The sequence below is a fragment of the Megalops cyprinoides genome, chromosome 2, assembly GCF_013368585.1.
Source record: "Megalops cyprinoides isolate fMegCyp1 chromosome 2, fMegCyp1.pri, whole genome shotgun sequence".
Lineage (NCBI taxonomy): Eukaryota > Metazoa > Chordata > Actinopteri > Elopiformes > Megalopidae > Megalops > Megalops cyprinoides.
Window position 1 is genome coordinate 40743623 of NC_050584.1, and position 14003 is coordinate 40757625.

Genomic DNA, 14003 nt, shown 5'->3' on the forward strand with positions numbered 1-14003 from the left:
GGGGACAAAAGGAGAACAGGGTAAAAGGATGAAAGACAGGACAAAAGATGGAAAGAAAGAGCGAGAATAGAGAGAAAGAAAGAAAAATGGAAGGATTGATGTGGAAGTGTTCTGGCACCAAAAGCGTGCGTAGATAAACAAGCGCTGGGTAACCTACATTACTGCTGCATGAATCTCATAGCAACAAGAGCAGATGCATAGAGCAGGGCGACCTTGCCAGGAGGGCGCAGGTTGTGGTGATTAACACAGTATGGTCGAATCACAACAGTATCTGCTGGCCGTCAGATTGGCAGCCACCCAGTGACACACCACACCCAGGCAGCCTCCGGCCCCACTGCGTCACCGGCAGACGCAGCCACACTCGGCAGGACAGCGCATGCCAGCGCACGCCAGCGCACATCTATCTTACACCTCACTCCATCAATAAATTGCTCACAACCCCACCCGGGGCAGACGTGCCAGTCCACTCATCTGTGTCTCCTTCCTGTCATTGCACTGCTGCCATTCCTCTCAAGGAGCTGGGAGGAGAGGGTGAAGGTCGCTGGGGCGGCTGGATGCGGGGGGTTGAGGAGGCGGGGCACTGTTGGTACTCACAGCACTGTGATGCTGGCACAGGAAGGGGCCTCTCTTGCTCCTCCTGGTACGTGTACTGGAACACAGAAGTTAAAGAGCGAGACGAGCCCTAAATCAATTGCTGAGGCGCCTGAGTGGCTTGCCTAACTGGCATATGAGCTCTGGTTACACAAGTCGACACTGTCGGGCTGGGCGATGTTTGAGAACCGCACGACAGCAGTCTGAAAAGGACGAGAGTGCTCAAAAATGGCATTTGTGCACAGCATAATTTTTACATTCAAAGTTAATGCTACCAAGCACTTCATTTCAAAATGTAAACAGAAAAACAAAGAGGAATGGGGAAAGTTGGCTTACATCCTGGTCCCTCATGGCATTGAGCTGCTCCAGTTTTTTGGCCCAGTAGCGGGCCTCCTCTTCAGGGATATCTGCAGCAGTAAAAAAGCTGGTCAACATTCAGGGTACAGCCCCTCACACAGCCCCATCACAGTCAGAACCTACTTTAAATTTTTAAATTTAAATACCAAGCTGCAACACATTTCTTAGTTTTAGCTGCATATACATGTGCTCATCAGAGCACATTTACCCATCTCACATGGTGTGCTAACCGCATATAGGAGCTTGGACCAGTATATGTCTGTCCTTGAGGACAGGCTGAGCAGACTGTGTGCTGTTTTAGTTAAGTGAAGGCTGGGTTAAAAATGGGTTAAATATTGCTGGCACTCTGCCAGAGCTGGGAATGGGTCACAAACAAATGTCAATTCACACGAATGGCATCCATCTTATCTCACCCAGAGGGAGCTCAAAGCGTGTGTCCAGCAGAACGCGGTGGAAGGTGGGATCTTTGGTGCCACAGATTTCATTTTCAGACATGATTACCTGGGAGTCCAGGGTCAGCCACTGCCCCGGCCCTTCCTGTTGGACAAGAGAAAGATGCACATAGCTCTTTGACTGGCTCAGAGGGATGCACAGAGACACAACATTCAGCTTTTCACATCAGAAAAAAAACATGCAGCAAACAGAGCAAGCCAGTATTTGCTGTCATTGAAGAAAAGTTTGAACTGAACATTTTTATCTTTTTGTTTTTAGTTGTAAATATATAATACTTTCATGATTCTTCAAAGATTTTTGTTTTATATACCCTACATAACGTATAGTTGATATAAATACCTCATTGGACTGCCGAATGTTGCGAAGCGGGATCCACACAGTGCCTACCATGGTGTCCCAGATCAGCCCTTTGTTCCACACCTCCACGGTCAGGCCCAGATCCAGCCTGTTAATCTCACTGCACAGAGAGAGGAGGAACGAGGGGTGGACAGAGAGCCAGGGAAGGGAAGTGAGACTTTCACATTGGCACAGATGTGCACAAACTGACCATCCAGACACAGGCTATATCATACTGGTGCGTAATACAGACCTTTGTGACTTCAGCGCTAATCTGATGATCATAGTGAAATATGATTTGGCCTTCAGGAAAATGACTCACAAAGCCCAAAATGGGAGTCATCTGAAGGGGGATATGCGAGGTCGTTTGCAATGTGGTGTGGAAGGACATGCCAAAAACCCGGGAAGAATTAAAAGAGGAAACAGAACGAACTGGAGCTGAGACCAGGCCATTTTTATCTCCACTTTGGGCATCTCTAATAACACACAGCAAGACAGGCTCTGTTGGCACACATCTCCTATTGTGTGCCTGGGTCTAATATTAGCTTCAGGTTTGATAAGAAAACACTTCTCTCTGAGACAGGACAGCCGATCTTGCCAAGGTGACGTTAGCACCATGTTACGGAGTGAATGAAGGGAATACAGATGACAGGGCAAAATCTTGAAGGGAGAGTGAAGAAAAGGAGAGGGGTCTCATTTGCAGAGGGGGTCAGACTTAAGGAAAACTAAAACGGTTCTTGTAAGATAACATCTTTTGCCTGCGCATTGATTCTTTTGAAAAAGAGTTCTTTCACCCCCACAGACATAATGGAGGAGTAAGACACTTCCATCATTTTAGATGTTGTATATCATATATACTATCATATATAGGTACTCAAAATCCACGATTTACAAGCGGTCCTGATGCAAACGAGTTCCAAAACTAAATCTTCACCTACAATTCAGACAATGAAAGATAATTGGATAATGTTGACGTCAAATGGTCAAACTTGCCACTTTCAGAGTCAGCTTGTGCACAAGGGAAATTCAGTGGCATTTGGTTATAGACCGTACTATTAGGGCTGCCAAGTGATTAAAAAAAATTATCTAATTAATTACATGCTTTGTGATTAATTAATCTACATTAATTGCATATACCAATATTTGCTGTGAGAAGCATTTAAAAATATTTACAGGTGTATTTATGTTCCAATTGTGCTTTATACAACAGTTAGTTCCGACCAAGTAATTTGATTGGACAAGAGGCATTCCATGAGTGATGATATTCAGTATAACAGCACTGGGAGTAACTATACATGTATCACTCCGCTTTGCAGATGTTGAGATGCAAACGCTGGTTACACCAATGCTAACTTAATTGACATTTACCGACAGTGCAAATATGGAACGTGAAACGTTTCTGTGTATGATATAAAAGAACCTAGCTATCCTGCAGTTGGGTATGATAAATGCTTAAATGCACAGTGACGTATGGGGTCAAGGGGCATCATAGAGTGCAATTAATCTGCGTTAATTTTTTTGATGCGTTATTTTTTCTATAATGAATGAATTAAAATTAACGTGTTATTTTGACAACCCTACTTACTATGGAACACATCTACACCTTAACCATGGGATATACGTACATCTCTGATACATAATATACAGAATGTCTAATTACATATTTTTACTGGGGCACTCCTTTGAAGTGCCCTTAGACACTAAGAGTTTCCTCCAGACCGAGGCTGAACTTCGGGTTATGAGTGAACAGACTGAGTCAATGCAGAGCATTTGGCTGTAGGTGAAATATGCTAGTGAAGAAGAATGGAGTAGACTGGCGTTCCTGAGATTCTGGGAGAAGGGACGGAGACACGGAGGACTCACAACATAAAGTCCTGCTCCCAGCAGGGCTGGCTGCCACGCACAGCGATGGTGGTGCTCTTAACATTCTGCACCTTCAGTGTCACGTAGGTGTTGAACTTTTCTGTTAAGGAGAAAGATACACGCCAACACTGTTCATGCCTGCAGGTTAATGCCCTGTGTTTTCTGCAGCACAGCACAACAAAAAAGGAAGACACACACACTCCACAGTCAATGGTCTTTGAGCCCCTATAAACTGTAGAACTCACCTTGAGGTCCATCGAGCTTGGCTTTCTTCACTGCAAAACGGAGAGAGAGAGTGAGAGAGAGAGAGAGAGAGAGAGAGAGAGAGAGAGAGAGAGAAAGGTATGAATAAGAGAAAACAACACAACTCCTTTGGGGAACGTAGTGTTTGGGGACACCTGAACCTCAGGGTCGGGTCTCAGATGTCACACCTCGTTACAGCAGTCCTGGCAGAGAATATTTCAAGAATCATTCTCTGTTTTCAGTTATTCTTAAGAACTGGTTTGGTATTCTGTATAAGAGCCAGCTCTTCTGAGTGACAAAAACTCTGAATAACACATACATTAGCATTAGCCTATAGAAACGCCAAACGTGGGGCTAGGTGCCAACCAACTGCTGATCTCAATTAATTACAGCGCAACCAAAAAGCCTGTTATAATTGTTAACCAATTATAATCTATAATCTATAATCTATAATCTATAAAATAGATAGATAGACCAATCTCACCAAGTGACTTGTTACGTGATTTATAAAATAGCCGACTAACTGAATGTATGGTTGTTGGAAGCTGTGGCTGTGTAAGTCTCCTATATTACATATCTTATCTTGGTGATAATGGTAATAGGAATAATAAGAATGTATAAGTAGGCATCAGTTGATTTCTTGATTTCTTGATTTGAAATTAGCCAGGACACACCCTAGGATTTGTACAATTTGCCATGAGATCTTTAATGGGCAGAGGGAATGAAGACGTTTAATGGCTGAAAGATGGTGTCTCCAACAGCACAGGGTCTCTGTCACTACACTGGAGCATTGGTTTCATGCGAGGTCGAGGGTGGAAGACTGCCCCCTACTGGCCCACCACTTCCAGCAGCAACCTGGTATTCCTAGGAGGTCTCCCATTAAAGTACTAACCAAGACTAACCTAGCGACTAACCAAAACCAACCTAGCTTAGATTCAGCCAGGAGGCAGGAGACCTTTGCGGGGAAGAATGGATGTTGGCAGACATGTAAACATCTAATAACTAGGTTGCTTGCCAAATTATTTTTTCATACTGCTTAGCAGAAAAATTCTACAAATGCCACCTACAACCCATAATTACTTAAATTGCCTGAATAAATGGCTGCTATACATGATTTGTTTTACTGTTATGCATGTCTGACCAGGAGCGTGCTGTGTAAACTGGAGAGAGCCCCTATGCACTGGCTAGGATCACTTTTCTTCATGTAATCCTTATCTTAACCATGATAGTCTTAACAAGACTGATCTTGGGCTATATATTGAATAGAAGAAATGGTGAAATCGAGATTGACATGTTGACCCCTTTTTGTCATTATATTATAATTCATTTTGTTACATATTTTTTTCATCCTGAGAAGGAGTTTCTGGTTCATAAGAATCACATCTCCTGTGCTTCTTTATGCAGTACTTGACTTTCGCTAAGTAACAGGACTAAGCACTTTAATTCTACTGTAGTTGCACTGACGTGCAGAATTTTTGAGCTACATATTTTTTTCAATAAGCAGAATATATGTGGAAAGAAAATATGCTCTTAATACTCTTGAATTTTTGAATACATATTACATTCATTTTTCAATCAAACTTTGAGAACTTCAGATTGGTCCTTTGGATTATAAACTGGCGACCTCTGCACCCCTGGCATACACTGTCTAACTCATCACAATACCCACGGGAAGCCTTGATTAGTCTGCTTGTATTTCAGCTAACACAGGTGACCCCTGGGTTTAGCTGTGTGCACAGGACTTTATTACCCACTGATTCAACAAATTTGTCTTAACTAATTATTCATTTTGATTTAATTTAGTTTAATTCACGCTTGATATCTGCCCTATAGCACTTTAGGAAAAAAAAATATAGACTAGTCTTTGAATTAAATATTTAACCACTCAAACAGCTATTTTGGAAAACCATTTCATTAAATAATTCAGCTAGTGTCCACAAGTCATAAACCAAACCTAGAGACTTGAACAAGATATTTGTTCATTCCTCTACTGATGCAAACAGTGTTTGGTGAGCTTGTTTAGTAGTGTGTGCATATGATTCACTAAGACACCACACCACCTTGTTGTTGATGACTGAAGCGGGCCAACTGATGCGAAGGGGAAGGAGCTAAAAAAAAACGCTGATCTGGCTGTTTGAACTGAACAGAACCAGATGAATCAGCTTGGTGAAAAGAACCAAAATACCCATGACTAGGAAGTACTGCTTTGATGGAAGCAGTACCAACAACCCCCAGACTCAGTTCTCTACTGACCAAAATGAACTGATAAGAATGGGTTTGTTTAATTTTAGTAGTAATTTTCAGCCTTGTTTAATGAGGACATACCTGTGCATGTCAGTAAGCTTGACTCCAATTAGTGTAAAGGAGCAACCCATCTAAACAGCTCTGATCTAAACAGATCGAAACAGTCTGATCACCCTCATCCATTCACTAATTTAACCATGGATCTTTTCAGACCCCTTGAGTAGCAAGCGCTAAGCACCAGGGAACTACAAAATGTACATTAGCATACGTTTCCTAGTCCTGGACCCATACAAGAAGGGAGGACTTCACCTGCCTTTCCTCTGTCAATTGGTTCAGCTTTATAAGTCTAACCATTGGAAACATTCTAATACAGCACTCCTGCATTTGCAATTCAATAAACTGTTTAAATTTGATTACACTGCTAGTGTGTTCTTTAAGACCATGTACAAAGACAGTGAAAAAGTATGACATCTGCTCACCCTATATCACTGCAACCACCTTGTTTTCAAAAACAAATGGTTCTAATTCACATGTCCCGACATGCATTGCAACATGTGCCATTTCAGAAGATGAAGACAATTTATTTGGCAGAGGTGACCATTTCTACAAGTGTTGTGATTGAACACATGGATTCTGATATCAAAGCCGACACCCTTTTACAGATGTTAAGATCTACTCCAAGGCTCTCAGCAGTTTGCTAAAGCCAGAGTGGCTCAGAGAGGGAGGCCTGCTCTCTGGCAGCGCCTGGGAGATGTAGATCTCAGCGTGTGAGATGAAAGGAAGCAGTGGGCTGTAAGAGACAACAGCAGCAGGATTCCAGCAGAGGGGTGCTCAGACTAAAAAAATGCTACTTTTAATGCAATGGGGATCTCTTAAAGAACATCCTCCAACTGCGGCACTTTTTTTTTAGCACGTCTTACGTCAATTGCTCATTCATAATTAATCCCAAACCCTTCTGATGCCAAGCAGCCCTGCATTCAGAAGGCATTAATATTCAAAGCCCTCATCTTAATCCCCCCGGACCCCTCCCGTGGCCTCATCTCCACTGCCGCTGTTAAAAAAGGAAAGAAACACATTTAAAATCCCTGAGTCTGCTAAATGCACCTCAAATACTCCACCCACAGCCATTGCAAAGGGAGGCAGCTTGCAGTTAGAGGGGCTGCCAAGTCTTCCCTCACCCCCTCCGGCTGGGCCGCGCATGAGCCATCACCTGGCTGCTGATTATACCTTGAGGAGCCGTCTTCAGTGAAACATGCCCCACAGGATTACGCTCCCCATTATCTGACTGCGCTAATGTAGTGGCTGCAAAAACATAACAGCCTCATAACGGGAGTTTAAAAGTAATCACTGTGGTAGTAAGGTTTAAAATCATAACGGACGAGCTGCATTTATAGAGCGTTTTTCGAGGATTTCAGAATGCGTTACAGACCTGGGGGGTCAATTCACCTCAACCACCACCCTTGTGTGGCACCCACCTGGGTGATACACAGCTGCTGTTTTTGGCTGGAATGCTCACCGCGCATCGGCCAAGTGGAGAGAGAGGGATTTATTTAGCCAGTTAAAGTGGTGGATGATTAGATGGCTTGCTTGAGAGAGCCAGATTAGGTTTTTTTTTTAGTTTTGTTGGGTTTGACACGTGGGAACCCCATATTGAAATAAATTTTAAGGGATCTTTCATGGCCACATCACCTTTCATGAGCCACAGGGGTTTGGTTTAAACAGTTAGCCTTCCCACGTTAATTGTTCTGCTTTTTAAAATACGTAAGGGTAGGCTACAATTGGTTTGTTAGTTTCAAAGCCACTTCCATGTGTTCACTCCAGTGCTCCACGGGGACATGCACATCAACTGTTTCACAATTGTTGTTTTCCAGGCTGTAACATGGGGAGAGGGGGAAAAGCAGACCCACTGATGCCCTCGGACACGATATCGCCATTCACTCCAGTCCTGCCAATTTCCTTCCCTGAGGGGTAATCCGACGGGACGCCTTGAATGTGACTGACAAAGGAGACACTGATCTCCACGGCTGCCTCTTTAGCCGAACTGATGCTGACAAGAGGGCCAGCCAGTCACTCACCAAGCCGCCTCAGCTGTCAGCTCCTCGGTGGCCCCTTCCTCTCCCCTGCGCTGTCCTTTCCCTGTTGCTCTCTTTTGCCGCTCTCCTGTGCCTGGATTTCCTCTCTCACTCCCACACTCTCCTCCTGCCATGTGGCTCATGTGCACGTGCGCCGCGCTTCCTATCTCTTCCTCTCGCGCTCCATTAATCTCTCTGTGCAGCCGAGCGAAGGCAGAGCGCGTTGCATTCCCGCCACTAAAAATAACCGCCACAGCGTGACAGAGGGGATGGGGAGGGGGGGAGGAGGGGGGGGGGGTGCAAAGGGGAAACTCGCATCACTCTGGGACGGCATTCAGGCAGCATTGCAGTGCCAGCATTTGATTTAAAACCAGAAAAAAAACAGCTAAAATTTAGTGCCAACCTTGGGGAGGAATCTGTGGGCTGGTACTAATTATTTATTGCTCTAAAATGTGAACAGGCCTGTTCTTGGCCTGGAGTACATCCCCAAGGCTACTACTTTAAACCCTTTATGAAGCCTTAAACACGTGCTTATGAGGACTCCATAGCTTTAATTATCGTCATCAGCAAGGTTTGTCCTGTTAAAAACAAGCTGAGGTATAACATGTTGCACTGAACTGATTGTTTTTGAAAACATGCATACAGAATTAGTAGATTGTAGGGATTCACCTGTAAGTGCAGCTGAGGCTAAATGAGGGAGGAACTTCCCAAATAAAATTTTTTTGTCTTTAACTCTTTTGTATTTTTGAATGAGTTACATTGAATGTTATTAAATGTATTTCCCTGAGAAAAGGACATTCAACACTTGCAATACATCAACACACGGGAATGATCAATGAAACTAAAATGGTATTGCTCAGTTCAGTAAAACGACTGCTTGATAGAAGCCCCAAATCATAAATCACTGTATTGTGCTAAAAAAAATTATCCATTCCTCATGGATGAGTCACTGAAAAACGCCCCATTGTAATCAGCAACAACAGTGTTCAAGAAAAAACTACAACAAAACAAAAAGAAAGGCAAAGATTATATAAAGAATTATATAAAAGATTATATAAAAATAATAACCTTAAAAGTCCTGATTCTGAATTATAGATTTTAGCTATCTGCATTACAGGATATGCTCCTATTTCATGTCTCTTATAGTTTTCATTTTCAGGTTGACTGTCCAGCAGTTATTTACCACTGTTTTATTGTAGGTGTTAAATTATATGCACAGTCTTTACAGCTCTAATATTTCCCCATAAAATAATCATCTTTGTGTATTGATTAAAAGAGGAAATGGATGACATTAAATATTTATTCATTGATTATGCACAGTGGTCTAAGTTAACATCCTTACAAAAACTCTTCACTGAAGATTTGAAATAATATGACCGCATGATATAAGGATATCATTTTATACATAGGGATGTTACAGGTCGGCTAGGTATATTGTATGCATACTGTATAAACACAGACTGAGAACCACAAAATTGAACGTGTGCGTTCCAATAAATTACACAATTAAAACAAATAAAGCAAGCCTACATGCTAAAGGCATTGAAACTATGCTCCAATTTCTGTGGAAAGAAATATTACTTCTATGGTATGTAAAATGTTGAGTGAAGAGGCTCAGTGAATAGTAATTGGTTTCAATGTGTGTATTTATTAAAAAAAAAAAACACAATTTATAAATATTCGCAATGCAGAGCAGCTTAAACAACTTTTTGACATAGTATATTTAAAGCTGGATATGTCCTAAGTTAAATATGGCTACCTAAACCTAAGTAAAAATGCAGAAATAATACATAAGTTACTGTTTTGCTAAAGATTTCAACCTGTAGTTCAGTCCAGTGCCTGAATTGTTACTTGGAATTGCAACTGGATGACCGACCAATAGAGAAACAAGGACAGCGCATAAGGTTAGATCCTATCTTTGTTCATGTGGTCTGAAGCAGGTTGGTGTGCACAGCATTACTTATGTGAAAGAATATGAACCTACTGCACAGTTGTTACTGCGTCCATCTCGTTCATTACATTACATTACATTCAGTGTGAGCGCCAAGTAGATACGTGGTAGGCACCATTTTTAAAACCTCACCAAGTACTGCAACCTACAGCACAGTCCAGTCCCACGCTGCCACGATGTCCACAAACTCACTAGACCAGTAAACCAGATTGCATAAGACAAAACACTTCAATAGATTTATGAGCGTTGAACATTTGCAGTATCCTGAGAACAATTCTGCAAAATAAATCAAGGATAAAAACAATAACCACATACAACAACCACTGAAAGAACAGCAGAGTAAACAAACTTAAAAGAAAATATGTACTGTAACACCCCCCCCCCCCTAACAAAACAACAAAAAACAGGTGCACCTACATACCGGAGTGGTTTTGGGACATCAGCACACACCACACTGTCTACAATATGACATCTGTGCAGTCATTTAGTTTAATCTACATGAATGCCAAGAAAGCATCCAGTCCTGACACACACCCACACACCCACTGTTAATTCTGGAAGCTTGTGGCAGTGCCTATCTCTGTCTCTATTCATTGCTTAGCCATGACTGACATGCTGTGGGTGAAAGTGTGAGTGTGTATCAATGAGTGTGATGTGACCAGGGACACCACATTGAAAATTAGCAGCTGCACTTCTGTAATCAACTGCAGCAGCTCCACTTGGAACCATAGCATCTAAATAGCAGCACACATAAATAACAGTACAGTGCACTGAGTGAGTCCTACCAATGGCAGTAAGCTACAAAATATACATACTGCAATGTTAACCTATGTTAATCAAATCTGGCAATCCCCAAAAACAGAGGAAATCTTAAACCACACCCAAACATGGACTCAGCAACCTCACACACAACGTGACAAACACATTAACACACATGGGTTACTGAACAACAAAGGAATGCAGTATTGATCTTGTCATCCTTTAATTTATTGATGGGAAATACTCACAGGGACAGTTTCATCTCAGACTTCTTGCTGTCACAATCAAATATGTGTGTATTTAGTCAATATGAACAACTCCATCCTTCTCACCAAGAATGAAAAATACAAATTTAGGCTACAACACGATCAGCCCACCGTATATATAGTGAGTAGCAGTAATAGTGACATATTTAGTAGTTCCTTAGACATCCCTGGCAAATCTAAGGTAACTCCTAATCACTCTTCTCATAAATTCAGCTCAGTATCTCTTCATGCAAAAAAAGCTTACATAATTATAAAACACCAGAAGTGCCACAATTTAGAGACAGGATGAAATCCCAAGGAAACATGAATGAATCAGTACACCCCTCTGCTAGAAACGAGCAGAAGCGTGCCATTTTAATCGATAAAAATCGAGGTCTAGTGTAATTACTGGTGTGCTTCCATCGATGCTGATATCAGTTGGCATTGGTAAGCGTAATACTTGCTAATTTTTAGATTAGGATTTTAAGAAACAAACATTTACGTGTCAGAACAGATCATTATGATGATCACGATGATTGTAATATATGGTAATGAATCTGACAACACCCCTCGAGCCAACCTCAGGATTCCCTCAGGACACAGCCTGGTTTACCCCACGCTAGAAAGACGGGACTCTCCCATATGTCTACATACACAGCAAAAAAGAGAAATATGAACGATGCTGCTGTCGCGAATTATGTCAGAACCTCAGTTGCGATAAAAGGACCAATGGCAGTTTCCTTCAGTAAAACTGGGGGTATCCGACGAGCCTTCTGTCTTGCTTCCTTAAGATACAGGTATTTTACACGCTGCTCTCGCCAGTAATAGTAATAATAATAATAATAATAATAATAATAATAATAGGTTAATAATAAAACAAATTTTAAGGATAACCCAAACAACGGTGTATGTTCATAGATTACTTCATATAGGCTATAGTATTTCAGAGCATTCCTGACACTCTCCTTGAGCAATTTAAGCACACAAAATCGCAATGTGCACTTAATGATGTATTACACACAACTAGGGATTAATGAGAAAATTGTTCTGTTCCAGTATTCAAATATGAGCGTTGCAATGTGTCTTTCTTGCATTCTGTTCATACCAACAAAATCTCTGTGAAAAGCTCATTTTCGCAACCAGCTGTGACAGCCTGACGACTGCTAACGTATTTAGCTAGATAGCCAGAGCATCACAGTCAACATGAATGAGAAGACAGTGTCGGCAATGCCCGAATAAACGATCATTCGGTCGTAAAATCAGACAAGCCCTTCTTTTTAATTCCCCACCTCTCCATCCTTGCCGCTCTGGATTTGCGTCCACTTACCTCCGACACACAGCAGTGACATCTCTTATATTGTGGCTATGAGTACTGCCAGCTGTCTCCTCCCGGCTGCCCGCTTCAATCGGGAGTAAAATTCCTTGTGATTTGTTGAAGGCGTGTGATATTACCACAACTCCTATTTTCATAACACAAAACAAAACTGATGTAAAATGGCCGTAGTCTGACTAAACACTAAGGAGTATCTTCTCCTTTATTTCTCTCGCTGATTGTTTCCTGGTCTGTTTCGGGCTCTTTTTTGCAGCCTCGCCTCAGCTTTCCACCCGACGTACAGCCATCTTGTTCAGCACCGCTGCTAAGGACAGTTACTGATGTGACGTCACACCACGCTGATGAGCGGCAGCATGAGGCTTGAGACACCTGACCACACTCGCATCTCATTCTCTTTTTAACTGTATCCTGCCTATTTTTCCTTTTCAAACATTTTCAAACTTTCCTCTGTTTGTCTTCCGTTGCAACAAAGAAAAGAGAAATTGAAGAGACAATTTTTCATCACAAAAAAGTTTCATCGTTCAATATCAACATCTTCAGACGTAACATTGTGGACACCTCACTATTGACTACCATTGTTTCACAATGCTCACCTTTTTAGACAACACTTGAACGTTTTCCTTCAGATATCAACACATGAAGTAGCACTAATAAGAAACAAGCACAGCAGTTTCCGATAATTGGTTATTGCATAGTAATATTTCTATAGCGTAGATTTCCCGGAGTTCTAACCAAGACTCATTTGCCGGGAAAAAGGATGAAGTGCTGACGAGATGAAAAGAGAAATGAACGCAAATGATGACATTATGTAACAGGAAATGCTCAAACACGGCAGTCGCAATTTTTAGTGAAGGTAACCCCGAATAGTATACATTGAAAACGTCATTAAACTTGTTCTGCTCATCACGATGCAGTCTTGTCAGATTTGTATGCATTCTTTATCCAGATTAAGTCTAAACTCGGAAAACATGGTTTGCCTACTGGTTGTGGCACACTCCCATCCAATTTCCCACATTTCGCTTCTTGGGTGGAACCAGACCTCCTTCCAGCTACAAAACACATTGAATGAGCCTGGGCTTCGAGCAATCTAACAACTGTTGCCAAAGTAAATGTCAAGATAGCGAAAAGCATTTTCCGCAAAATGCCAAAATTCACATTGTATTTAAAACATATGAAAACCATTGCTTTGAATCCTAACAGGCAACTTTGTACTTTCTTAGAAACGGAACTGCGTCCATATAGGTGTGCACACGATGCACAAACACGTGCGCACGCCCACCCACACATAGTGTTTTTATTTTTTTCTGGTATTCCTCTGCAAGACGTCCAGTAATTGTTTGGGATTAGCGCTGCTAGCGATACAAGTGAGAGGTAGTTGTGTGCCACTGCCTTGGCCATTTTGTTCGCAGCTTCTTATTTGGAAGGTGTGGGTAGACCTATCACACTGAAGCAATCCTGGCAAACAATGTCGCCCTCTCGTGGAAAATTAACATTCTTTTGACAAATGTAAAATTTCAGACCTAAAATGCCTTCAAGTGCTCAGTAACGTTTGTAAC

At 41.9% G+C, this 14003-nt stretch overlaps 1 protein-coding gene across 10 annotated transcripts in view; it reads right to left on the reverse strand.

The window, feature by feature from the left end:
• unc13a (unc-13 homolog A (C. elegans)) overlaps positions 1-12743 on the reverse strand; it is a 48813-nt gene extending 36070 nt beyond the window's left edge. For 6 of the 10 annotated variants that reach the window (XM_036554658.1, XM_036554630.1, XM_036554649.1 and 3 more), the window contains exons 1-7: positions 12442-12743; positions 3846-3875; positions 3601-3700; positions 1741-1858; positions 1362-1485; positions 928-998; positions 595-649 (exon numbers count right to left, since the gene is read on the reverse strand). In XM_036554658.1, the coding sequence (XP_036410551.1) occupies positions 595-649; positions 928-998; positions 1362-1485; positions 1741-1858; positions 3601-3700; positions 3846-3875; positions 12442-12463 (520 nt within the window). In that variant the 5' untranslated portion in view covers positions 12464-12743. The remainder of the gene's footprint in view (positions 1-594; positions 650-927; positions 999-1361; positions 1486-1740; positions 1859-3600; positions 3701-3845; positions 3876-12441) is intronic. The other 4 variants (XM_036554692.1, XM_036554684.1, XM_036554675.1 and 1 more) reach the window with 1 other exon arrangement.
• Positions 12744-14003: the final 1260 nt, after the last annotated feature.